The 27,790-nt window shown below is 40.6% G+C and overlaps 2 protein-coding genes across 3 annotated transcripts; both read right to left on the bottom strand.

Annotated features, from left to right (window-relative positions):
• Positions 1 to 64: 64 nt before the first annotated feature.
• Positions 65 to 19,208, bottom strand: LOC122209082 (vomeronasal type-1 receptor 4-like). Of its 2 annotated transcripts, XM_042920706.1 has the most exons (4): positions 19,065 to 19,208; positions 10,105 to 10,150; positions 6,789 to 6,921; positions 65 to 1,042 (listed from the first exon to the last, which is right to left on the bottom strand). In XM_042920706.1, the coding sequence occupies exon 4, from the start codon at positions 995 to 997 to the stop codon at positions 65 to 67; it is 933 nt and encodes a 310-aa protein (XP_042776640.1). In that variant the 5' UTR covers positions 998 to 1,042; positions 6,789 to 6,921; positions 10,105 to 10,150; positions 19,065 to 19,208. The 2 variants fall into 2 exon arrangements, with proteins under 2 accessions (XP_042776640.1, XP_042776641.1); XM_042920707.1 differs by lacking the exon at positions 10,105 to 10,150.
• On the bottom strand, positions 15,978 to 27,790 carry LOC122208852 (vomeronasal type-1 receptor 4-like). The gene is given in 3 exon segments (XM_042920308.1): positions 15,978 to 16,277; positions 16,279 to 16,946; positions 27,760 to 27,790. Coding segments are annotated over 3 exon segments (999 nt in total).

Here is a 27,790-nt window from a genome sequence, read left to right as displayed (position 1 = left end):
ATGTGCTTGCACATTGAAAGGGGTTAATAAATAACCACTGTGAATAGGCATATAACTTACATATTTATGATAAGTTTAGGGGGTTTTGTTTCCTTATCCAGGCAGAGTAGAGGGTGGACACTCTGGGGTCATGTCTCATGAGGATGTAGGGGCTGAGAGTAGGAAAACACGTAGTGAGTAGTGTAGAAGTGTTCCTCAGCCACAGACTGGAGTTGTTAAAAACTGACAAACAAATGTGGCAGATAGAGGACAGCATCCATAAAGAAAGGAAGAAGCACGCCAGCACAAGGATCCTTCGGGTGGCTCTGCTCTCAGGGGAGGATCTGGGGGGGAGATTGTTCCTACGAATGTATTGGACCCGCTGCTTGTGGCTGTGCAGGATGAAAACCATGGAGCTGCTGGCCCAGAACATGAGCCCCAAACAGAAACCATCATGGGATAATAGCAATGGCACATAGAATGACTCTGCGATTTTGTCATAAGATATCGCGTAACAGTAGTCCTGATCTATTTTCTTTGTGACGTTTATGTTATTCCTTTTGTCAGTTAGATGAAAAGGAACCACAATACTTCGCACTATATTCAAGACCCAGCAGAAGATGTTGGAGGTGCCCACGTACTTGGGAGCTTTTATTTTAAGCTGTGCCCACCTGGAGTCCCCAGGACTGATCATGATCACCTGGAAGACAGTCAAGAGGCAGGTGGTTCCAATGGCCACATCCCTGCCCACTCTGTGAACAAAGAAAACAAGTTTGCATCCAAAATCATCGAGAAAATGTGTCAACCCAAAAGATGCCATTGTTTGAGGGATTCCTTTAGAAAAAATAACTAAGAGGTTGGCTACAGTCAGATACTTGAGAATCAAGTCTGTGCACCTAAGCTTGTATCCTGTCAAATAAAGGAAGAGATAATAGTAAAAAACAGAGAAATTCCCCAGAAGTCCAACTGTAGTTTGTAAGAAAAAGATCACTGCCATCGTCAAATCCCTGGTGGTCATTCTGTAAAATCCCAGGGAGTGAAATTCTTCTTCTGAGCCAGGTTCCTGCATGGGAACAGGAGGTGTGAGGCACGTGTGTCACATTGGTTAAAATCCAATGTTCTCCACTTAACTTGAGTTCCCACTTAAAAATAATTATTTAGAATATTTACTTTTTAACAAGTTTCCAAGGGCTGAACTTAGAACACTAGAAGAGCTTTTTACGTAACGTAGATCATTGCTATAAAGGCTGTGTATGTAGTACATTCTGTATTCTTCATAAGTTGTTGAGAGTCCAGTATTTTCATGGAAAAGATAAGGAGGCAGAGAAAGTTTGGTGATTTGTCAAATTCAAATGTTTTGACATTTGAATGGGAATGGGGAGATTAGAACCTGACTGGGCTGGTATGATGGCAGTGAATTTAAACACAGTGCTGTTTTAACAAAGCTAATTAGACGTATTCTTCAAAATACAGGTGTATAGGGGCACCTGGGCGGCTTAGTCGTTTGAGCATCCAACTTTTGATTTTGGCTCAGGTCGTGATCTGAGGGTGTCTGCACTGAGTGTGGAACCTGCTTGGGATTCATTCTCATTCTCTCTCTCTCTCTCTCTCTCTCTCTTTCAATCGCTCATTGAATAAATATTTAAAAAAAATACAGATCTATAGTTATGCCTGGATGGCTCAGTTGTAAGAGCATGTGACTCTTGATCTGGGAGTTGTGAGTTAGAGCCCACATCAGGTGTACAGATTACTTAAATAAACTTTAAAAAACATTCAAAATACAGGCATATATTCAGACATTCTCATACCTTGTGATCTTATTTTAGATAAGTAGTATTTTTTCTAACATTTTTTCATTTATGTTTAAAGATTTCTTGTGTTGACCACTAACAATAATGAATATTTTAATATCTCAATCAAATGTAGACTCACTGACTGTAGTATAATTCTAGGGACCTGCTCCATGACAAATTGTGTTTAAAGAAAAGAGTGTGTCGTTAGCTTTCTAGCGTATTGGCAATTGATCCACTATTTTTCTTTTATGACACCTACCATAGAAATCATTGAATGCCATGTCATGCCGTAAATAGTGAGACTTGAAATGCCAATATGTGATAAGCTGGTATAGAATAGAAACTCAATATTACTAATTTCAAATCTTAAGCTGCTCTGTTTACCACCACTTAAGAAAAGGTATTAGCAATAAGATAAGGTTTGTGAAAAATCAAAATGTAAGACTTACACAAGAGAATTTCTTAGCTTGAAAGTGTGTGTATTATATAAATTGAGATTGTAGAGTTTGGGGTTAATATAAGACTAGTTTTAAACCAGAGAATACATCACAAGATATTTCCCGGGTAATAGTTGCTGTCTGAAACCCATTTTGTAACGTTACTATTTCAATTGCTTCCCCCTTAATTTGAAGAGGGACAACAGTCTCACCAAACTCAATAGACCAAGGATATATTCAGTAGGAAACAATTCTTGTCTCCATAGCTCTTCATACACCCAGAATTAGAGAAATCATTCCTATATCAGAAATTGCCTTTTGGATGCACTGGTTTTACACTAGTTTAGAGGATTCCTGTAGATTTATTTTAATCCTTATTACTTATTAATCTAGCATGCAGATGTTAGAGTCACACTGCTACAAATCCTGAAAATGTAGTCTATGATTCCCGTACACAGTCCTTAAGTACTTTAAAGTCTGTTTTCCTTATCACTTGGATTAAACACCAGTAGTCACTGTCAGTTAGGATTACACTAAATCACATCAGGAGCCATCAGGTCTAGGAACTCATCTCCCTTTACTAGCTCAGCTCATGCCTCAGAATTATTCCTCCTTCCTGTGCACCCTTGGCACTCAACCAGAAGACTCTCTCTTTCTGAGACCGTCACTTTCCAAGACTCCTGGTACCCCACTGTGCTTGCAGACTCTGCCTCTCAGACTGATAAAGAAAAAACTCACTTGACTCCCTCCAGCCGCCAGGACGGTGGGCTCAGTGCGCTGGTCACGACAATCAGGGTTTGTGTGATAGGGAGGGAGGCAGCCAGACCGTAAGATATGGGTTTGCAGTTCTATGATCTCACCTCCCTGCAGAATTATCTTTTCACCTGTAGCCACAGTGAGAGGACAGGCTTGGGGAACTGAGAATATTTGTGACAGACTTTTTCCCCCAGTTGCTAATTGCTGAAAATAATGACAAGTTTCTAGTTATCAGCTCCTAAAAGACCTTTGCAAGTGTTAAGAGGGCTTTTTCTTTTCCTTAATGCCTGGAAGCAGACAGGGTCTCATAGGGAGGGAGCAGGAAATACTAAGGTCTGACACGTGTGGGACTGGCAGTAAGGCTGAGGTGTCTCATGGGCTTCTCTGCTCCCCTGAGTTGTTCATCCCAGAAGTGAGCCTTAACTAATTTTCAGGCCAGTGTTCTGTTCCATCATTTAAATTACGAGAACATAAACCAGACAATGTACCTCAGAAGGATTTTTAAAGCAGTTAAAAAATGTGGTTAAAAAAAGAACATAATAATCATTTATATTAGAAAACATTGGACTCTTTTCCCCCCAGAAGTCAGTGTCAATTAATTTGGTAGTTTAGGTGATATGGGATTTTTTTTCTTCCATAGAAGAAGTCTATAAAAACTTCCAATAGGAAGTCTAAACAGAACAACATCCATGGAACATTAGAGATTTATAGGTGTCTGTTAAAAGACAAGCACTAAAATCAGATGGTTATTCAGGCTGATTGTGTAATTTTTAAACTATGAAATAAGTTGATACTACTTCAAGACCGCTAATGGTGGAACTTCTACAATTAATCCATTGCTTTTTTTTTTTTCTTTTTTTTTTGCCTAAGAAACAAATCCAATATTTAACACTATTACACTATCCAGTTTCCCCAATTTACAAATCAGGGATTAGAGACATAATGATGATAACCCCTACACACACATACACTTTCACAATGGTAAATTTACACACATACATATCAACACACTCAAATATACACTTCTTAAACACATTCACACTCGCATGTACTTTCGGTGACAAACTCATGATCAGCCACAGTCACATTCCTATGTGACTATGACACACAACCCTAATAATCCCCAATAAGTCTTAAAAAGGGGTTCACGTGTAGAACAGTGGTAGCTCCAGAACTCTAGATACTTGCAAAGTGGACATATCTTGCTCATTTTACATCCTTCCATCCCTGTGATGTTATTTACTAACTGTAACATTTCAAAGATGCTGTGATAAGGCCACTTCAGGTTGAGGCACACAGTGGTAAAGTTGGGGTGTTGGGGATGTGCTGCTCTGCATGTGTGACAGAGAACGAGAATGTGGGATAGAGTGACCTACAACAAGGGCACAGGATGGGGGTATAGATATGGTTTAGAGAGCATGGGCATGTGGGGAGACAGAAATTGAGGAGCAGAGGAAAGGGGTTTAAAAGATACAGGAGTGGTTGATTCATAGAGCAGTTAAAGTGTAGGTTTCACTAAGTGAGGGGCAAATTGTGCAGAGAAGTTAAAGGTAGGAAGATACTGTGTGTGCTGGGTGAATAAGCGGTTTGGGGTCCCGGGAAAGAAGGGCTTAATGGGAATGGGCAGGTAATGGGAGAAGGTGGTTAAGGAGAGTGGGTAAAAGGGACTTTACATCTTTGAGAGGTTAAAGACTGTGATGGGTGAGGGGGTATTACAAGTAGGGCATGCAGGTCCTGGGGGTGGTTAATGAGCCTAAACAGTGGCGAAGAGTAGAAGGGGAGGTAGAGCTGTGGGCCATGGTAATGAAGAGTGAGGCAAAATGGCGGAAGAGTGATGAACGGAGATTGGGAGGATACTTCCACCATGTGCTAAACAGCCCAGGGAAAGGGGCGGGGATTTCATGGTTGAGATGGTGTGTGAGGCTGTTGGGTGAGAGAAGAAAGCTGGGTGATTGGGGCCCAGGGCTGCTAGGTTCCAGGAGCACTGAGTTCAGTGGAAACAGACTGGGATCTCTAGAACAGAAGACTGATTTATGTCTAGGGAAAGGCAGCCCTGGAGGGCTAACAGAAGGGTGATGGCTGGTGAAGAAAGCTCGTCTGTGATATCTGGAATGCAGTAGGGCAGGAGGGGTGGAGATTTGAGTTCAGAGCACAATAGAGGAGTTTTGAAGGATCATATGGTGGTGAGGTCCTATGGAGTTTTAGGGGACATTCAAGGTCAAGTGAGTGGGAGTGGGGAAAGTCAAAGGGTGGGGACAGATGGAGCCTGGAGTGATGGAGGTCACAGGGGAAGACTGGGATATCACTAATTCACTCACCACATTCATTAATTCCCTCATTTACATTTGACTCACAACTTAATCTTGGAAAGATTCTAGGTTTAATTCACAAGGCAAAAAAAACTTAGGCATAAAATACCTGAAATTGAATATGTAGTGGAGAACTGCATGCAGGAATTGGGGTGTACTACAAGCCACAGCCATTTTGCTCTTTTTTTTTAATATGTTTTTTAAGTTTATTTATTTATTTAGAGAAAGGGGGGCATGGCAGAGAGGGAGAAAAAGAATCCCAGTCTTTGGAGACTGCACTGACAGTGCAGAGCCTGATGAAGCAGGGCTCAAGCTCATGAACCATGAGATCATGAACTGAGCCAAAATCAAGAGTCAGATGCTTAACTGACTGAGTCACCCAGGTGCCCTCATTTTGCTCCTTTAAGATGTGAAGCAAAGAGTGTGACCATGGCAGTTTGGCCAGGAGCCACCTTTAACCAGTATCAGGTACTCAGTGATGGAAAGTGGTGTCAGAATGTCCCTTATCTGGCTTTACCTATGTCTTGAAGACCTTGAGTACCTCACAGTTAATGGTGAAAATCCCTTTGTTCCACTGTTGCTAGAATATAATATGTGCTTTATTAAAATATGAGACAGAGCAAGGTAAAACTTAAATTTCTAAGTATTCTTTTTTCTTTTATTTTGTCCCCTTATTGGAAACCATTTGAAGAGGTGTACTATTTTTGTAGATTTACTGAAATTTATTTTAAACCTATGTTTTTATTGAGAAAAATCACTGGTCTCATAATGTGGCTAATACATCTCCACCCACTGTTGTAACTGGGAGGTTTATGTCATGTCGCATTACAAGAGGGACTTTGCAGGGGCGCCTGGGTGGCTCAGACGGTTAAGCGGCCGACTTAGGCTCAGGTCATGATCTCACGGTCTGTGAGTTTGAGCCCCGCATCGGGCTCTGTGCTGACAGCTCAGGGCCTGGAGCCTGCTTCAGATTCTGTGTCTCCCTCTCTCTGACCCTCCCCCGTTCATGCTTTGTCTCTCTCTGTCTCAAAAATAAATAAACGTTAAAAAAAAATTTATAAGAGGGACTTTGCAGATGTCTTTAAGGTTGCAGATGTCCTTAAGGTTCTGTGTGTAGGTGATAAAGTGACCACAAAAAGTGTTTATCGAATGGGCGCAGTGTAACCAGATGAAGTCTTAGACCAAGGAGTAAGTTAGAGATGAGAGGCCTGAGGGTCTCTTCCCATGCTGTGACTCTCTTTGGAGACAGGTGACTAGGGGCACATGGAAACCATGAGGAGGAAATAATTTCTGCCAATAACCAAAGGATCTTGGAAGCCGAATTCTTCCCTAGTGTTACACAGAAGAGCCCATGTGGGTTGCCCTCTGGATTTTTGATTTTTGAGCTTCTAAGCAGCGTACCCAGCCAAGCCTACAGAACTTCTGATTTATGAACTGTGAGACCATAAGTGGGTGTTATATTAGCCACTAAGTATGTGGCAATTTGTTAGGTTGGAAATACAAAATACTCATACCTCATTTTGTTATGCTTCACTTTGTTTTGCTTCAGTTGAAACTTTCTGGTAACCCCGCCTCCAGCAAATCTATCAGTACCATTGTTCTAACAGCAGTTGCTCACTTTGTGTCTCTGTCACGTTTTGGTAATTCCTGCAATAGTCCAAACTTTTCCATTAATATATTTGTGATGGTGATCTGTGATTGGTGATCTTTGAAGTTACTATTGTAATTGTTTGGGGTGCCACAAACCACAGCCACGTAAGACGACAAACTTAATCGATAAATGTTGTGTGTGTTCTGAGTGCTCCACTGGCCAGCTATGTCCCCGTCTTTCTCTCTCTCTCTCTCTCTCTCTCTCTCTCTCTCTCTCTCTCTCTCTCTCCCCAGACCTCCTTATTCCCTGAGACACAACAGCATTGAGATCAGGCGACTTAATATAAGTTTATTTATTCAGAGAAAGGGGGGAGGAGCAGAGAGAGAGGGAGTGGCTTCCAAGTGTAAGGAAGAGTCACATGCCTCTCAGCTTAAAAGCTAGAAATGATTAAGCTTAGTGAGAAGGCATGTCAAAGGCCAAGACAGGCTGAAAGCTGGGTCTGTAGTACCAAACAGCCAAACTGTGAATGCAAAGGAAAAGTTCTTGAAGGAAGTTAAAAGTGCTAGTCCAGTGAACACACAAATAAGAAGGCAAAAGAGCCTACGCTGATATGGAGAAATCTGTCATGGTCTGCAGAGAAGATCAAAACAGCCACAACATTCCCTTAAGCCAAAGCCTAATCCAGCGCAAGGCCCTGAATCCCTTCAATTCTGTGAAGGCCACGAGAGAGGCATGGAGGCGGCAGATGACCAGTCTGAAGCTAGCGGAGGTGGTTCAGCAAGCTGAAGGAAAGAAGCCATCTCCGTAACATCACAAGGCGAAGCAGCAAGTGCTGATGTAGAAGCTGCAACAAGTTGTCCAGAGCTCGCTAAGATCTTTTGTGAATGTGGCTACACCAAACAACAGATTTCCAGTGTAGACAAAACAACCTTCTACTGGAAGATGTCATGTACGACTTTCATTGCTAGAGAGGAGAAGTCAATGCCTGGCTTTAAAGCCTCTGAGGACAGGCTGACTCCTTTTAGAGGCTAATGCAGCTTCTGACTTTAAGTGGAAACCAGTGCTCAGTGACCATTCTGAAAATCCTAGAGTCCTTAAGAATTATGCTATATCTACTCTGCCTGTGCTCTCTAAATGGAACAGCAAAGCCAGGATGACAGCACATCTGTTTACAACACAGTTACTGAATATTTTAAGCCCACTGTTGAGACCTACTGCTCAGGAAAAAAAAAAAAAAGATTTCTTTCAAAATGTGACTGCTTATTGGCAACGTACCTGGTCACCCAAGGGCTCTGATGGGGACACACAATGAGATTAATGTTCTTTGCATGCCTGCTAACACAACATCCATTTTGCAATCCATGGATTGAGAAGCCATTTTGACTTTCCAGTCTTATTATTTAAGAAAGCAATTTCGGGGCGCCTGGGTGGCTCAGTCAGTTAAGGGGCTGACTTCGGCTCAGGTCATGATCTCGCGGTCCGTGAGTTCGAGCCCTGAGTTGGGCTCTGTGCTGACAGCTCAGAGCTCAGAGTCTGGAGCCTGTTTCAGATTCTGTGTCTCCCTCTCTCTGAACCTCCCCTGTTCATGCTCTGTCTCTCCCTGTCTCAAAAATTAAAAAAAAAAAAAACGTTAAAAAAATTTTTTTAAAAAAAGAAAGCAATTTCATAAGGCTTTGACTGCCATAGATTGTGATTCCTCTGGTGGATCTGGGCAAAGTGAACTGAAAATTTTCTGGAATGAATTCACCATTCTAGATGCCATTAAGAACATTTTTGACTCAGGTGCACCTGGGTGGCTCAGTAGGTTAAGCATCCGACTCTTGATTTTAGATAAGATCATGATCTCACAGTTCACAAGATCGAGCCCCACATTGATCTCTGTGCTTACAGCACAGAGCCTGCTTGGGATTCTCTCTCTGTCCCTTCCTGACTCTCTCTCTCTCTCTCTCTCTGTCAAAATAAATAAAATATTTTTTTAAAAAGAACATTTCTGATTCATGAGAAGAGCTCAAAATATCAATATGAGCAGGAGTTTGGAAGAAGTTGATTCCAACCCTCATGGATGAAGTTGAAGGGTTCAAGACTTCAGGGAAGAACCTACTGCAGATGTGGTGGAAACAGCAAGAGAACCTGAATTAGAAGTTTGGGGGCATCTGGGTGGCTCAGTCGGTTAAGCGTCCGACTTCAGCTCAGGTCATGATCTTGTGGTTCATGAGTTTCAGCCCTGCGTCAGGGTCTGTTCTGACAGCTTGGAGCCTGGAGCCTGCTTTGGATTCTGTGTCTTCCTCTCTTTCTGCCCCTCCCCTGCTTGTGTGTGTGCGTGCATGCTCTCTCTCTGTCTCTCTCTTAAACATAAATAAACGTTAAAAAAAAAAGTGGAACTTGAAGATGGAACTGAACTGCTGCAATCACATGATAAAATTTTAATGGATGAAAAAGTTGCTTTTTATGGATGTGCAATAAAAGTAGTTTCTTGAGTTGGGATCTACTCCTGGTGATGATGCTGTGGAAGATTGTTGAAATGACCACAAAATCTTTAGAATATTACATAGACTTAGGTGATAAAGCAGCAGCAGGGCTTGGGTGGATGGACTCCAATTTTTTTTTTTTAATTTTTTTTTCAACGTTTTTTATTTATTTTTGGGACAGAGAGAGACAGAGCATGAACGGGGGAGGGGCAGAGAGAGAGGGAGACACAGAATCAGAAACAGGCTCCAGGCTCCGAGCCATCAGCCCAGAGCCTGACGCGGGGCTCGAACTCACGGACCGCGAGATCATGACCTGGCTGAAGTCGGACGCTTAACCGACTGCGCCACCCAGGTGCCCCTGGACTCCAATTTTGAAAGTAGTTCTGCTGGGTGAAATGCTATGGAACAGCACCACGTGCTACAGAGAAATTGTTAGTGAAAAGAAGAGTCAATCCATGTGGCAAACTTCACTGTTATTTTAAGAAACTGTCACAGCCACCCCGTCTTCAGCAATCACCACTCTGACAAGTCAGCAGCCAAATCAACATGGAGGCAAGACCCTGTCCACCAGCAAAAAAATCACAACTCAGTGAAAGCTCAGATGATGGTTAGCACGTTGTAGCAATAAAGTATTTTAAAATTAAGGTATATACACTTTTTTTTTTTAGACATAATGCTATTGCATACTCAATAAACTACAGTGTCATGTAAACATTTATATGCACTAGGAAACCAAAACATTTACTTGACTTGCTTTATTGTGATACTCACTTTGTCAGGGTTGTCTAGAACCAAACCCACAATATTTCTGGTATGCCTGTACATGTGGAAATAAATGTAATTATAAAAGAGTTATAGAACGAAGTAAAAGAAATCCCACATTAATTATCCCGCATCCAGTTTTAGCTGTTTGTCTTGTATCCTCCTTCCTTTTATTTTTTAAATATATGAAATTTATTGTCAAATTGGTTTCCATGCAACACCCAGTGCTCATCCCAAAAGATGCCCTCTTCAATACCCATCACCCACCCTCCTCTCCCTCCCACCCCCCATCAACCCTCAGTTTGTTCTCAGTTTTTAAGAGTCTCTTATGCTTTGGCTCTCTCCCACTCTAACCTCTCTCTTTTCTTTTCTTTCCCCTCCCCCATGGGTCCCTGTTAAGTTTCTCAGGATCCATGTAAGAGTGAAAACCTATGGTATCTGTCTTTCTCTGTATGGCTTATTTCACTTAGCATCACACTCTCCAGTTCCATCCATGTTGCTACAAAGGGCCATATTTCATTCTTTCTCGTTGCCACGTAGTACTCCATTGTATATATAAACCACAATTTCTTTATCCATTCATCAGTTGATGGACATTTAGGCTCTTTCCATAATTTGGCTATTGTTGAGAGTGCTGCTATAAACATTGGGGTACAAATGCCCCTATGCATCAGTACTCCTGTATCCCTTGGATAAATTCCTAGCAGTGTTACTGCTGGGTCATAGGGTAGGTCTATTTTTGATTTTTTGAGGAACCTCCACACTGTTTTCCAGAGCGGCTGCACCAGTTTGCATTCCCACCAACAGTGCAAGAGGGTTCCTGTTTCTCCACATCCTCTCCAGCATCTATAGTCTCCTGATTTGTTCATTTTGGCCACTCTGACTGGCATGAGATGATATCTCAGTGTGGTTTTGATTTGTGTTTCCCTGATGAGGAGTGACGTTGAGCATCTTTTCATGTGCCTGTTGGCCATCCGGATGTCTTCTTTAGAGAAGTGTCTATTCATGTTTTCTGCCCATTTCTTCACTGGGTTATTTGTTTTTCGGGTGTGGAGTTTGGCGAGCTCTTTATAGATTTTGGATACTAGGCCTTTGTCCGATATGTCACTTGCAAATATATTTTCCATTCTATTGGTTGCCTTTTAGTTTTGTTGATTATTTCCTTTGCTGTGCAGAAGCTTTTTATCTTCATGAAGTCCCAATGGTTCATTTTTTCTTCTAATTCCCTTGCCTTTGGGGATGTGTCAAGGAAGAAATTGCTGTGGCTCAGGTCAGAGAGGTCTTTTCCTGTTTTCTCCTCTAGGGTTTTGATGGTTTCCTGTCTCTCAGGTCCTTTATCCATTTTGAGTTTATTTTTGTGAATGGTGTGAGAAAGTGGTCTAGTTTCAACCTTCTGCATGTTGCTGTCCAGTTCTCCCAGCACCATTTGTTAAAGAGACTGTCTTTTTTTCCATTGGATATTCTTTCCTGCTTTGTCAAAGATTAGTTGGCCATACTTTTGTGGGTCTAGTTCTGGGGTTTCTATTCTATTCCATTGGTCTATGTGTCTGTTTTTGTGCCAATTGTATCCTCCTTCTTATGGAATTTTAGACTATGTCCCAAATTGTATGAAAAATATACACACACAGCATTAACATTCTTTTTTTCTTGGTTCAATATTTCCATAAATATTATCATATTACACTTATTCAATAATTTTTCCTTCCTCAATCAGTGACCTAGGAAGGAGATATTCTTATACCAAATCTCTGAAATGCTACATCATATTCCATGTTGATTACCAATGAACCATCTTTTTGAAACACCTCCTATTTATACATGTCCAGGGCTAAATATGTCTGTCACCTGCTGTCAGACACATTATGACAAATAGATCATTAATCATATTGATCTGTGCACATGTGGGTTATCCATATGGTTCTGAGACATGGGATTCATTCACCATCATGAGCACACTTTCACTATTGATGGGGAATTGCTAATAGGTCCTTGCACTTGGATATAAAACATAATGTCCCACCAACTGTGACTTCACATGCCACACCATATATTTTTTATTTCCTTTTCTGTTCTGGGGCTTCCTGTACCTCTTCCCCAGTGTGGCAGGGCCTCAGAAAGAGTGGAGGCTTCCCAGGAAAAAGGGACTGGAGAGAGGAATTCTTACATTGAAATGTGGGGATCTTCTACCCTGCAGACCCAGGTGTATATCCAGAGCAATGCTGTGACTCTGGCCCCTGGGTTCCCACTGAGTCCCAGGGACTTACTCCTCACATGCTAGTGCTCCAAGTAGTCCCCACCCAAATGCCACACATTAGATTATGTGTCCAAAAGACTCCCAGCACATCCCTGCTCCATACTGGCCACGAAGGCCAGTAGAGGAAGCTGGTCCCTCCAAAGACCTCAGCCTATGAACCACTTACCTAGAATGCACTTGGCCTCAAGAGCACAGGTCTGAGTCAGAGCCCAGGCACTCCTAAGGCCAGAATCTGTAGCATAAAACTGTTCTTTCCACCAACTCGATACCATCCCCTCCATGGGTGCTTCATTGTTCCTCCCCTATTTTAATTCTCTTCCTTCCCATGGATGTATGGGGAGATAGGTAAGATAAATCCATTATTGGTGGGTGCCCAAGGACAGAGGTGCATACCTGAATCCAGTGCTTCCTGTAAATCACCTGCCTGAAATCTAACATCAAGGTCCTGGAACTGGACACCCAGAACCATCTTGCATGGTATAAATGAATAGGGCTCCCCATAGACCCTATTCTAAATTGGCCCTTCACAGATGCCTCCAGATTACCTGGTACTTCTAGCATAACTGTTGGGTCACAAACTCATGAGCTTCTGGGTGAAATCTGAAACTGGCAGTCCACAGAGGGTAGACAGACACTGAAGAAAGAGGCAGGCCACTCAGTTTGGTAGGTGGCAGCTTTAATGAGCAAAGGAATTTAAGAGGCTTGTCTTGGGTGGCCACAAGATGAGTAGATCTTCATACCCATCTGCCAGAATCTTAGAAGTTTATGGAGTGGTTTTAGCAGGATTTAGTCACATGTACTGCATAGATGGTCTCAACAACCTCTTACTCTCAAGGCTATGTCATTGGAACAGCTCCTACTAGGCACAGTGGGCAGAGTGTACGTTCCAAGGGAAGGAGAGGGAATGAGGAGCCTGTTGCCTAGGGCAAGCTCTTAAGTCAAGCGGTGGTCACATCTTCTTGATGACCTCTTCCATCAATAACACAAAGTTCAGCCCTAAACTCAAATTCCCTCAAATCTTTACCCAAGAATGAATGCTTCTGGCTGTCTAGGATCTGCAGGACATAACAGAAGAAGCATTTTAAAAACTTAAAAAAAATTTTTTAATGTTTTTATTTATTTTTGAGACAGAGGGAGACAGACCGTGAGCGGGGGAGGGGCAGAGAGAGAGGGAGTCACAGAATCTGAAGCAGGCTCCAGGCTCTGAGCTGTCAGCACAGAGTGAGACGTAGGGCTCGAACTCACAGACTATGAGATCATGACCTGAGCTGAAGTCCAATGCTTAACCGACTGAGCCACCCAGAAGCACCTAGTTATTTTAAATGTTGTTTATTTTTGAGAGAGAAAAAAGAGAGAGAGAGAGAGCAGGGGAGGGGCAGAGAGCCAGGGACAGAGGATCTGAAGCAGGCTCTGTGCTGACAGCAGATAGCCTGATGTGGGGCTTGAACTCACTAACTGTGAGATCATGACCTGAGCTGAAGTCAGATGCTCAACCAACTGAGCCACTCAGGTGTCCCAAGTTACAGTTATTTTAAATACTTGATATGAAAAAATTAATTTAGAAAGAATAAGAAAATATAACAGGTATAATGAAGATTGGACACGAACTTGTTGAATCCATTCTTAAATATATGCACTTTTGTATTAGCCATAAAGGCTACTTCTAAATAAGTAAAAAAAAAAAAAAAAAAAAAAAAAATTAGTGTATTCATTTGGGTATTTTTCCAAGAGAGATACCTCAAATTTAAGGATTCATATTAAAAAAATGAAAAATGTGTTTCATGTAAATTTAAACAACTAACGTCTGGATACACATATCAAATAAAATAGAATTTAATGTTAAAGCAGTTTGCTATTATTTTTCATTAATTTACAATTTTCCAATGTTTTGGATGCAAAACAAACATAATTTGATCTTAAATGTATACTTGTGCATTTATAAGCATAACAATCATGAATACACATATGTATATACATTCAAATACAAATACACAGATGGAAATACACACAAGCATATCGTTTAGTGTGTAATATGTTGTACATATCTTTAAGTGTACCGTGAGTTTAAGATATGTTTCTCATTTCTTTGATAGAACATATATATATATATATATATATATATATATATATATATATCAGGCAAAACAAATTCTTTGTTTCTGATATTTAAAACTTCAGTTCTTCCTATTAGCTTTATGATATAAATATAGTGGAAACCAGTATTAAAATAATTTGTAAAATTGTAGAAATGTCCATTTTCTTCCTTTCAATAGCCACAGGCCAAAAATTACACGTCAATAAAGTGGATTCATGGTTTACCCCTCCAAATGGCCATTCCCCCATCACTTCTTGAGTAATGGAAGACACTGCCCTAACCTTATTCTTTACCTCTGGGTCATGGGATTGCACCTTGGGAACGTATTTCTGCCAACATGCCCAACTGGCATCTTCACATCATAGAAAGAAACTACCTTATGCAGATTCCCAAATCCATAAAATTTTATCCCAAGTGGAATGCATTTTTAATAAGCAACACTTTGCACAATATTTTTAAAAAATCTGCAAAATTATATCTCATTTGTCTGACTTCAGTTTAAATGGCTACTTCCCCATGAAAATGTTTTAAATATACTCCTCTCCTTTCATAACATCTTATTTCAAATGACTAGGGTCTCTGTGAAGATGTAATGTAAAATCCATTACTTATCCCTCAATGGCTGTACTATCTGAAATTGAATTTACCCACCAATTTCACTTACTGCTCTTCATTTTTCAGTTTCTTGAATGACAATCTATATTGGTGCTCCTGTTTTAGGGAACTTTTCCTACAATCTTATTAGCACTCAATGTCTGGAAAATTTGTGTCAGGTTGAAAGCTGTATCCTTTTTGTTTTTTTAAAAGTCTTATTTATCTTGAGAGAGCACATGAGTGAGGGACAGGCAGAGAGAAAGAATCCCAAGTAGGTTCCCCATTGTCAGCACACAGCACAACACAGGGCTCAATCTCACAAACCATGAGATCATGATCTGAGCTGAAACCAAGAGTTGGATGCTTAACCGAGTCATCCAGATGCCCTGACAGTTGTATTCTTAATGACTTCTTTATAATCTCCAAATTGTTTCTGGAATAATCACTTTATAGAAGCTGAACTCCTCCACAGCAAACATTAATAAATTTCAATTACATAGGACCACCTGGGTTGCTCAGTCGTTTAAGTGTCCGACTTCGGCTTAGGTCATGAACTCACAGTTCATGAGTTCAAGCCCCACATCAGGCTCTGTGCTGACAGCTCAGAGCCTGGAGCCTGCTTCGGATTCTGTGTCTCCCTCTCTCTCTCTGTTCCGCCCCCACTGGGGCTCTGTCTCTCTCTCTCTCAAAAATAAATAAAGATTAAAATTTCAAAAATAAATAAGTAAATAAATAAATAAATTTCAATTACATAAATATTAACATGATTATATTTCATTTACAGTTGCCATTCACATTATTTACTTAGGAGCAGAAGGTTGGTCATTCTTGTTTGCTACTCTTGTGACTATTTCATAGCTGTATTTCTACACTGAAGGGGATTATGAATAAACAAATAACCATTTGAATAAACATACAGTTTACATATTTGTGACAAGTTTAAGTGATTTGTGTTCCTTTATAAGGAAAGCAGAGGGTAGACACTCTGGGGTCATAACTCATGAGCATGCAGGGGCTGACCATAGGGAAACATGCAGCGATTAGTGTAGAAGTGTTCCTCAGCCACAGGCTGGGGTTGTTAAACACTACCACACAAATGTGCAAGAATGACAGTGCCCACAAGGACACAGAGGTGCTCACCAGGACAAGGATGCTTTGGGTGGCTCTCGTCTCAGGGGAGGATCTGGTGGAGAGATTGTTCCTGAGAATGTATTGGACCTACTGCTTGTGCCTGCTTGCACAGGATGAAGGCCATGGAGCCACTGGCCCAGATTGTGAGCCCCAAACAGAAACCATCATGGGATAATCCTGATGCTACATACAGTGACTGTACTATATAGCTACTACTTATGCAATAACAGTAGCCATAATCTCTTTTCCTTGTTATGTTTGTGTTGCTCCTTTTTCTGGTCATAAAGAAAAGAACCATAATATTTAGCGTTATGTTCAGGACCCAGCAGAGGATGTTGGAGGTGCCCAGGTGCTTCAGAGCTTTCACTTTAAGCCCTGCCCACCTGGAGTCCACAGGACTGATCATGATCACCTGGAAAACAGTCAAGAGGCAGATGGTTCCAATGGCCACATTCCTGCCCGCTTTGTGAACATAGAAAACAAGTTTGCATTCAAAATCGCTAAGGGAATGTTCCACGTCCAAACCTACCATGTTTGGGGGATTCCTTTGGAAAAAAATAACTAAGAGATTGGCCACAATCAGGTGCTTGAGAATCAGATCTGTGGACATTGCCCTGCATTCTCTCAAGTGAAGGAAGAGATAATGGCAAAGAAGAGAGAAATTCCCCAGAACCCCAACTATCGTCTGTAATAGAAAGATCAATCTCATTGCCAAATCCCTATTGGCCTTTCTCCCAGTTCCCGGGGAGCAATAGTCATCTTCTGAGCCAGAGATTCCTGTGTGGGGACGTGAGGCATGATTACATGTGTCATGTCAGCTTGAATTCAATATTTTCTTCTTACTTTAGCTCCCACTTAGAAATAATTGTTTACAATTAACACATTTTAACAGGTTTTCATGTATTGACTGTTAATGTTAGGTACTTTCTACAGAGTGTGATTAATACTAGAAAAGGTGTGTATGTACATCCTGGATTCTTCACAACTTCATGAGAGTGTCAGTATGAGCATTTTCATGGACAAAATAAGGAGCGCTGAGATGGAGAAAGGTTAGTGATTTGTCAGATTCAAAGTTTTTACGGGAATGCGGACATTTGAACCTGACTGGGCTGGTATAATGGCAGTGCCTTTAAGCACAATGCGGTTCTAACAAAGCTAGTTAGATGTATTCTTCAAAATACAGGTGTATATTTAGATGTTTTTGTACATATAATTTTATACTTGGCGTTTTTATATTTTTGTAACAAGTTTCCATTCATGTGTAAATTTTTATTATATAGGCTAAGACCTATTATGAATAAGGTTATAAATATCTTCATAAAATCTAGGTGCACTGATTGTAGTATAATATATATAGTATATTATATATATAATATATATTATATACTATATATATTATATATATATATAGTATAGTATAGTATAATATATATAGATTGTAGTATAATATATATAGCTCCATGACAAGTTATATTGAAAGAATGCACTACTGGCTGTGGGGATTGGCCACAGAAACACTAATTTGCTTTTATATCAGCAATGAAATGACACCTATCACAAAAATCACTTAATGCTCTATTATGCTCTGAGCTATGGAACTTGAAACACCGATATGTGATAAAGTACTATAGAGTAGAAACTCAGTATCACTAATTTCAAGTTCCAAACCAATGTGTTTAGTAACATAGCTTAAGAAAACACATTGACGGGGCATTTGGGTGGCTCAGTTGGTTAAGCATCCGATTCTTGATTTTGGCTCAGGTCATGATCCCAGGGTTGTGAGATTGAGCCCCACATCAGGCTCTGTGCTGACAATGTGGATCCTGCTTGAGATTCTCTCTCTGCCTCCCTTCCTCTGCCCCTCCTCTACTTATACACTCTCTCTCTCAAATAAATTAAGTTAAAAAAAGAAAACACATTGGAAATAAGGCAAGCTTTGTTAAACATGTTTACCTATGACACATATATAAAATGAAATCTCTAAGATGTGAAAACTTGTACATTTTATAAATTGAAATTTCAGAGCTTGTGATTGATATGATAATATTTTTAAAATTTTTTTAAATGTTTTTATTTTATTTTTGAGACAGAGAGAGACACAGCATGAGCAGGGGAGGGGCAGAGAGAGAGAGGGAGACACAGAATCCGAAGCAGACTTCAGGCTCTGAGCTGTCAGCACAGAGCCAGACTCGGGGCTCGAACTCACAGACCGTGAGATCATGACCTGAGCTGACGTTGGACGCTTAACCGACTGAGCCACCCAGGTGCCCTGATATGATAAAATTTTAAAAAGGAGAATTGCTCACAAGATAGTTTTGTGTCTAATGGCCATCTGAAATCCATTTCGTAATATTGTCATTTCTTTAAGTGCTCCTCCCCTAATTCAAAGATGGAAAAATAGTCTTACTAACATCAACAGATCATGGATGTTTTCAATAGGAAAAAATTAATGTCTCTACTAATCACGTCACACACCCTGAGTTAGAGAAACATTTCTCCTCCAGCCATTGTCATTCATATGCACTGCTTCTGCATAGGATTTAATAATTCTGTAGATTTTTTCTAGCATTTATTAACCATGGGGGTATTATAGGCACCTGTAGTAATCCTGACCCACGCTAGTAAGGTAGCCCGACTGCAGATCTATTTTAGAACTACAGCCATGATTCACATTAAAAGTCACATTTCATAATCACTTGGATTAAACACCAACGGTCACTGACAGGGTTATACTAAATCACATCAGGAACCATCAGGGATTGGTGAAAGTCTAGGACCCTGTCTCTACCAATTCAACTCAAGCATCAGAATTATTCCTCCTTCCTGTGTGGCTTTGGCACTGGACCAGGCTGAAACCCAGAAGCGTCATTTTGTTTCCCCAATATGATCACTTACCTAGACTCCTGATACCCCTCTTTGCTTGCAGACTCTGTCCCCTTAGAGTGAAATAGAAATATTCACTGGAGTCTCTCTGGCTGTCAGGACAGGGGGGTTAACACGATGGTCACCACAGCTAGTATCATGTGAGAGAGAGGTTAAGCTGCGAGACCACTAGATATGGGCTTGCGGTTCTGTGATGTCGCTTCCCTATGGAACTGCAATTTTCTCTTCACCTGTATCCACAGTGACAGTACAGGTTTGGGGGTGACAAACTTTTTTTCCCAATTATTAATTGCTGAAAACAACAGCAGGTTTCTATTTATCATCTCCAAAGAGACCTTTGCAAGTATTTGGAGGGCTCTTTCTTCTCCTTGATCCCTGGAGGCAGACAGGGTCTCGTAGGGAGGAAGGAGGAAATACTGAAGTCTGACACGTGTGGGACTAGCCATGAAATACGTGTGTCTTGTCACGACCGGCGCGACAAACACCGAGATCAGGGTCCTAAGGGTAGGGGAATGTAAGAAAGAAAAGAGAAGCCAGTTTGGGAACAGGAGGGTCCCCTGGGCTGATGGCCCAAGTGACGACTTTATTGTTGCGGTACACAATCTTTTATATCAAGATTCTTATGGGTCAGGCCATTCTAAGAATAAACAGGTTTCGCATGATCGCTGCCAACCAAAACATTTAGTTCCGTGTACATTGTGAACTTTCTAAATGGGTCACCGCAAGACCCTGTTGATAGATTGCTAGCGAAGCACAGTTCCCATGTTTGTTCCTATTTGACCCGGGGTAGAAAGGGGTGACATTACTGCCAACACCCACAGACCACAGGCTTCAGGAATTATTTTTCTCAGCCTTGGCAAGGCTTTTGTATGCCTTTGTAAGTGGTGGAACGGAAAGGGGAACCACCGGGTCGGCTGAATCAACAGGGAGCGGTTGCTCAACCCAGTCTTAGCCTGGCACCGGGGTCCGGCCTCCCACAGTGTCTCACTGAATTCTCTGTTCCCTTGAAAAGTTTTTCTTCCCCAAATAAATTATTTCTAGTCTTCGGGCCAGATATATTGCAAAATATAGTGTACCAATATTCACCATTTCTCCCACCCATGTAATATAGGAAATCTAAACAGAGTAATAACTGTAGAGGGGCACCTGGGAGGCTCAGTTGGTTAAGCGTCCCACCCTTGATCTCAGGGTCCTTAGTTCAAGCCCTGCATTGAGCTCCGTGATGGGTGTGAAGCCTACTTATTTAAATAATAATAATAATAATAATAATAATAATAATAATAACAACAACAACAACAACAACCATAGAAACACACAAGTTAATGAGCCTCTCACCAATGAAAGCGTGCTTTTTTCAGACAGGATTAGATAATTAAAATTTGTTTAACATTTATTTATTTTTGAAAGACAGAGAGAGATAGAGCACTACTGGGGGAGGGGCAGAGAGAGAGACACACACAGAATCCGAAGCAGGCTCCAGGCTCCAAGGTGTCAGCACAGAGCCCGACGCAGGGCTTGAACTCATGAACTGTGATGAACCTGAGATGAAGCTGGATGCTTAACCAACTGAACCACCCAGGCGCCCCTGGGATCAGATAATTTAAAGAGATAATTTTACAATCCTTTAATTAGCATATAAGCAAATATTATTTCCTTAATCCAAGAGCATTGAATGGTTACGTTGGTCCTCAAGCTTTATTATCTTTTTAATTTTTTAAATATTTATTTATTTTTGAGAGACAGAAAGACAGAGCATGAATGGGAGTAGAACAGTGAGAATAAGACACAGAATCTGAAGCAGGCTCCAGGCTCTGAGCTGTCAGCACAGAGCCAGACGCAGGGCTCAAATTCATGAACCGTGAGATCATGACCTGGGCTGAAGTCGGATGCAAAACTGAGCCACGCAGGCGCCCCTCAAACCTTATTTATTTATTTTATTTACTTATTTTTTAACGTTTTATTTATTTATTTATTTATTTATTTATTTATTTATTTATTTATTTATTTATTTATTGAGAGACAGAGCATGAACGGGGGAGGGGAGAGAGAGAGGGAGACGCAGAATCCGAAGCAGGCTCCAGGCTTTGAGCTGTCAGCACAGAGCCCAAGGCGGGGCTCAGACCCACAAACCGCGAGATCATGACCTGAGCTGAACCGACTGAGCCACCTAGGCGCCCCTATTTTTTTTAATGTTTTTTGCTGAATGTTTAGTAATGAGCCTGATTGCTTTCATAATTGATTTTAAAAATATGAGTCCAAATTAATCCTTTTGTTTTTCCTTCAAACAAATCCACAATAGGATCTAGTTCCTCTATCTAAAGCCCCTACTTTCCAAGTGTGGGATTAGAATCCTGATGGTGCTCAGTTTCTCGTCTACATGTGCTTTCCAGCCTTCCACACAGATGCAAACGCACACATGTGTTCACACACAGACAAATGCAGTCACACGCGCTCACTTACTTGAACACATATACACTCACACTTTCTGTAACAAACTCTCACTCATCCCAAACTCACTATATATAAACACACACACTGTATATACACATATGCACAGTGTGTCATACACACTATGACACACACAAGCTCACACAGCTCACTCATATTCATAAAGTAACAGTCACACCATCAACACAGATATTCGTATCTCAGAAAGGTATTCACATGTGAAAGAATCATGATATGTTCCGACCTTCTGGAGGTACAGGAAGGGAGGCCGTGTTTTACTCTTTCCATCTCTGAACAACCTACAAAGATATTCAGAATGTGCAACATTAGAAATTGCTGTGAGCATTACTACTTCATGTCAAGGTGCATAGCAGGAAAGGTGAAATGTTGGGGGAGTGGCTGTGTGTGTGTGTGTGTGTGTGAGAGAGAGAGAGAGAGAGAGCACACACAGATATTTTAATTTTTTTTAATGTTTATTCATTTTTGAGAGAGAGAAAGAGAGCATGAGCAGGGGAGGGGCAGAGAGAGACACACACACAGTATCCGAAGTAGGCTCCAGGCTCCAAGCTGTCAGCACAGAGCCCCAAGTGGGGTTCGAACTCATGAACCATGAGATCATGACCGGAGCTGAAGTCAGATGCTTAACTGACTGAGCCACCCAGGCGCCCCAAGAGTGCATACAAGGTAAAATGAAGACACAGGGAAAAGGCATACAGGTAGGGTGCAGACAGCATGGGGAGTGAAGAGAGGGAGAGCTCAGGGGTACCAGGAAATATCATCAAAAAAGTGAAATGTGATCACTGATTGCCCCATGAGCTGGCCCCCAGGCACTCAGAGGCTCCTCACCTGCTCCCCCGTCCTTGGAATGTGGGTTCCACTTGCCTTTCCCACTCCCAGAGGCTGCTCCAAGGACACAGCCTTGAGATGGTGACATGGTGTGGAGAACACCTACATGATGTGCATGAGCCTGGTTAAGTCTTCTCTCTCTATCAACTTTAAGACTGGACAGGCAGGTATAGGGATCTGCTCACTGTGCCACTGCCCAAGACAAGCCTCCTATGTAAGTTCCCTTTACTTATTAAACTGCCACCTACCAATGTGGAGTGGCCTGCCTCTTTCTTCCTCTCTCCCTGACCTCCATGTATAGAGGCCAGTTTCTGAGAACATCTGGGAAGCTGCAGAGAAGGGTACAAACCAACCATAGGGAGAGAGAGGAAAGAGGGGTAAAAGGAACAAGTGGGTTCAAGTAACTGAGAAGCTAAACAGAAAGATTTATTGGCACAAGGGGTCTAGAGTGAAAGGAAGTTAAGGGTACTAGAGAACTTGTGGACTTGGTGGATGGATGATGGAGAAGGTCATGGGGATGAAGGGGCCACTAAGGATGGAATAATAATGGCGGGAGGTGGTTAAAGTGCAGGAGTAGGTAAAAGGTACGTTATAGTTATTGTCTGTGAGAAGTCAGATAATATGACAAATGAAGGGGTATATCCATTGGGGCCTTCAGTTCATAGGAGTAGTTGATGAAAGTAGAGATGCAGGGTGGAGGGAGAGATGGAACTTGAGGGTTGGGAGTGGGTACAAAGAGGCAAAATGGGAGCAGAGTGCTGCTGGAAGCTGGGAAGGATGGTGGGAATCTTGAGCTAAAGGGACCAGGAGAAGTGGGTAGGGATTGTAGGGTAGGCACAAGGCATGGAAGTCATGGGGAAAATGAGGCAATCCAATGGTTAAGGGCTGAGGAGGCCTAGGGCCACAGGGGACATGGGAAATGGCCTGAGATAATTGGAACAGGAGGGTGAATTTAGGGACAGGAAGAAGGAGGGAATGGAGGCTGGTGCATTCAAGGGGGATGGAAAGTAAAGAGCATTTGTGTGTGGTCGTTGAAATGTGGGGATAGAACTTTTGAAGATTTTGAGGTTATAAAGTTCACAAGATGGAGATAGGGGTTAGTTGTAAACAATCTAGGAGTGTTGGAATGGTGGGGGTGTCTATGGTAGTTTTAGGGGAGGGCTGCAGTTCATGAGGGTGGAGGTCACTGAGGAAGAGCTAGGTGCAAAATGCAGGCTGTTGTAATGAAAGTCACAAGGGCAATTTGGAAGTCAACAGTTCAGTGCCATTCATTATTTCCCTCGTAGAGGACTGAGTCACAACTTAATCATAAATAGATTCTAATTTCAGCTCATTAGGCCAAAAAAGTGCCTATATAAAATACCCCTAAAATACTTTTTAAGATTTTATTTTTATTTTTAGGCAATCTTTACACCCAGTGTGGGGCTCAAACTCACAACCCCGAGATCAAGAGTTGCATGCTCTACTGATAGAGCCAGCCAGGTGCCCCCCACCCCCAAACCACCAAAATACTTTAAATTGAACATAGAGTAGATGTCTGCATGTGGGACTTGGGGTGCACAATGGCCCAGCCATCTTGTTCTTCTTTCAGAATAACAAGTATATAGGATGTGAGCTAGGTGGCAGGAGGGGCTGTTAACTGGTACTGGGTGTTCAGTGAAAGAAAGAGGTGCCTGGATATCCTCCACCCAACTTGGCCTAGGTCTTGAGGTTTTGTGCTGAAATAGGGCATAATGAAAACCTCTTTAATGTTTCCAAAGTATAATATATATCTTATTCACAAAGTCAGACATAGTGAGACAGATCTTAAATAAATTATTTCTCTCCAGTTTTATTGAGGTCTCACAAACCAAAATGTTTATATTTTAAGTGGACAACATAATGTTTTGGTAGATGTATACACTGTGAAGTGATTAATGAAATAAAATTAATTAACAAATCAATCACCACACACAGTTACCTTTTGTGTGTGTGTGTGTGTGTGTGTGTGTGTGTGTGTGTGTGTGTAGGGAGAACACTAAAGATCTACTCTCTTAGCAAAGTTTAAATATATATTTAAATATATTGAGTTTAACTCTTTTTTATTTTTATTTATTTTTAATTTTTTTTTTAAAAATTTTTTAACGTTTATTTATTTTTGAGACAGAGAGAGATAGAGCATGAACAGGGGAGGGTCAGAGAGAGAGGGAGCCACAGAATCTGAAACAGGCTCCAGGCTCTGAGCTGTCAGCACAGAGCCCGACACGGGGCTCGAACCCACGGACTGTGAGATCGTGACCTGAGCTGAAGTCGAACGCTTAGCCGACTGAGCCACCCAGGCGCCCCGAGTTTAACTCTTTAGGGTTCCACAAATAAGGGATATCATGCAGTGCTTCTCTTTGTGTATCTGCCTTATTTTACTGAGCATAATGTTCTACAGGTTCATCCATGTTGTTTCTGGATTTAACATCAAAAGGAACAAAAGCAAAAATAAATACTTTTACTTCAAAGTAAAAAGCTCCTGCACAGCAGAGGAAATCATCAACAAAATGAAAAGGCGACCTACTGAATGGAAGAAAATATTTGCAAACTGTATACCTGATAAGAGATTAGTATCAAAAAAATATAAGGAACACATATAACTCAATAGCAAAAAACAACAACTACTACCACAAACACCAACAAGAACAACAAAAAGAAACAAGCAATCTGATTTAAAAAGGGACAGAGGATCTGAATAGATATTTTTCCAAAGAAGACATACAGATGGGCAACAGGTTCACGAAAAGTGCTCAGGATTATAAATCATCAGGAAAATGCAAATTAAAACCACAATGAGATATCACCTCCCACCCATTAGAATGGCTATTAGTAAAAAGATGAGAAATAACAAGTGTTGATGAGGATGCACAGAAAAGGAAACCCTCGTGCACTGTTGGTGGGAATGTAAACTGGTGCAGCCACTATGGAAAATGGTATGGTGGTTCCTCAAAAAATTAAAACTGAAGCTACCATATCCTGTAGTTCCACCTCTGGGTATTTATCCAAAGGAAACAAAAATACTAACTCAAGAAGATATATGCACTCCTGTGTTCACTGCAGCATTATTTACACTAGCAAAGACATGTAAACAACCTAAGGGTCCATCAATGAATGAATGGATAAAGAAGATGTAGTATATTTGTGAATATTATTTGGCCTTAAAAAAGAAAGAAACCTTGCCATTTGTGACAAAATGGATGGACTTTGAGGGAATTATGCTAAGTGAAATAAGTCAGACAAAGACAAACACCATATAATCTCATTTATATCTGGAATCTAAAACAAACATACTAACAAACAAAACCTGAACTCATAAATCCAGAGAATAGATCAGTGATTGCCAGAGACAAGGGTGAAATGGGAGAAGGTGGTTGAAAGGTACAGACTTCCATCTATAAAATAAATAAGTCCCAAAGATATCATATAGAGCATATAAACAAAAACAAATTGAGTGAAAGTTAATCTACTAGTGTTGGATTGCCATCATATTGTCCAGGTAGAGACAGATGTATTAAATAACTACATTCTGACTAGTTTTTTAAAATGTTTATTTTTGAGAGAGAGAGAGAGAGAGAGAGAGAGAGAGAGCGCGCACAAGTTGGGGAGGGGCAGAGAGAGAGAAAATGACAGAAGTTCTAAAGCAGGCTCTATGCTGAAAGCATAGAGCCTGATTCTGACTAGTTTTTTAAAGTACACTATAATTTCTAGGTTAAAAACTAAGAAATACTGAATGTATGACTTCCAAGATAAGAGAGGTACAATGTAGAGTTATTTAAAATTAATGCAGAAGAAGTTAGAACTGGCAAACTAAGAATGGACTATAGGCATAATGAAGAACATAGTATAAATTGATAAATGCAATCTGAAATATATTTAATATGATACTGAACATAAGAGACTAATCTCATTCAAGTCAAACACATTTTACTATATACAGCTGAGTATTTTTCAAGAGATAAAGTTAAATATAAGGATTAAAATAGAAAAAAGAAAAACATATTCTATATAATTTTCCCAGTAATTACACATACTCCAAAAAAGGGGGGACAAAATATAGAGTTATTTTAAAAAATGGATACAGGGGCACCTGGGTGGCTCAGTTGGTTGAGCATCTGACTCTAGTTTTTGGCTTAGGTCATTATCTCAGTTGTGGGATGGAGCCCCACCTCCAGCTCCACACCAAGCTTGGAGCCTGCTTAAGATTCTCTGTCTTCCTCTCCCTCCACCCCTCTCCCTCACTCACGCGCTCACTCTCTCTCTCTAAAATAATGTTTAAAACATGATACAGAATAAGTTAATGGAGAAAGGATAAGAAAATAGAACAGGTGTAATGAGCATATAAAAAGCTGATAAATCCAATTCTGGATATATGCACTCTTATACTAACCATAAAAGGCTAATTACAACTAATAAAGTCAAACATTTTCTTACTATATTCAATTGGTTTCATTTTCCAGAGATATAGGTAAGACATAAGGATTAAAATAGAAAAATTAAAAATGTATTCTATATAACTTCTACCAATTAAACCACTAGGATGGAGAGATCAGATAATATACAATTTACAGTTAAAACATATTATGATAATGAGTATTATATTTATTCCTCAATTTAGTTTTCCAATATTACTGACAGAAAAAATGACTTATATGAGCATATATGTACATATATACACATATACAAACTCATACACATATATATACACAAATATAAACATAGATATGTTATATCTATCCATCTACATACTGCTTGTGGTTCTAATGTATGGTAAATATTTCTGTGTTTCACATGAGCTAAAAAAGTATGCATTTCTCTATTTTTTGTGGCAAAGAGGTCAATATATATCCATTAGATCAAACTAATTCTTCTGTTTTTCAAATTATGAATCATTAATATTTACATCAACTTTATAAGTACAGAGACAGCTACATTAAAATATTTCCTAAAGTTAAGGAAATGTCCATTTTCATCTTTTGACAACCTCACTCAAAAACCCCAAATAAACAAAACGGATCCATGACTTATTCTTCCAATGGCTACTCCCCCACTACTCAAGTTCAATGAAAGTCCCCTAAATAAAGTTATTTCCTTACCCAAGAAAGTGCACCATGGAGACTGTTTCTTGCCAACATGCCTTCATGGCATCTTTGCATAATAGATCAAGATCAAACCTCCACAGACCCCCAAATCTATGCATTTTTATCCCAGACAACATGTGTTTTTTTAAGAGTCAACACTCAGTTGAATATTTTTTTAAAAACCAGCAAAACTTATTTTGTGTTTTCCTTGTCCTACACCAGGTCAGTGTGGCCCTTCTATAAGAAAATGCTTAAGTCTCCCTTCTAAACATCAGACTTCAAATGATTAACACCTCTAGAAGAGTGTGACATACCAAACTCATACTTGGCCTGTGATGCCTCCAT

Source organism: Panthera leo, chromosome E2, assembly GCF_018350215.1.
Source record: "Panthera leo isolate Ple1 chromosome E2, P.leo_Ple1_pat1.1, whole genome shotgun sequence".
NCBI lineage: Eukaryota > Metazoa > Chordata > Mammalia > Carnivora > Felidae > Panthera > Panthera leo.
Note: the sequence above shows the minus strand (reverse complement) of the source record. Positions and strands in the feature narration are given on the sequence as shown.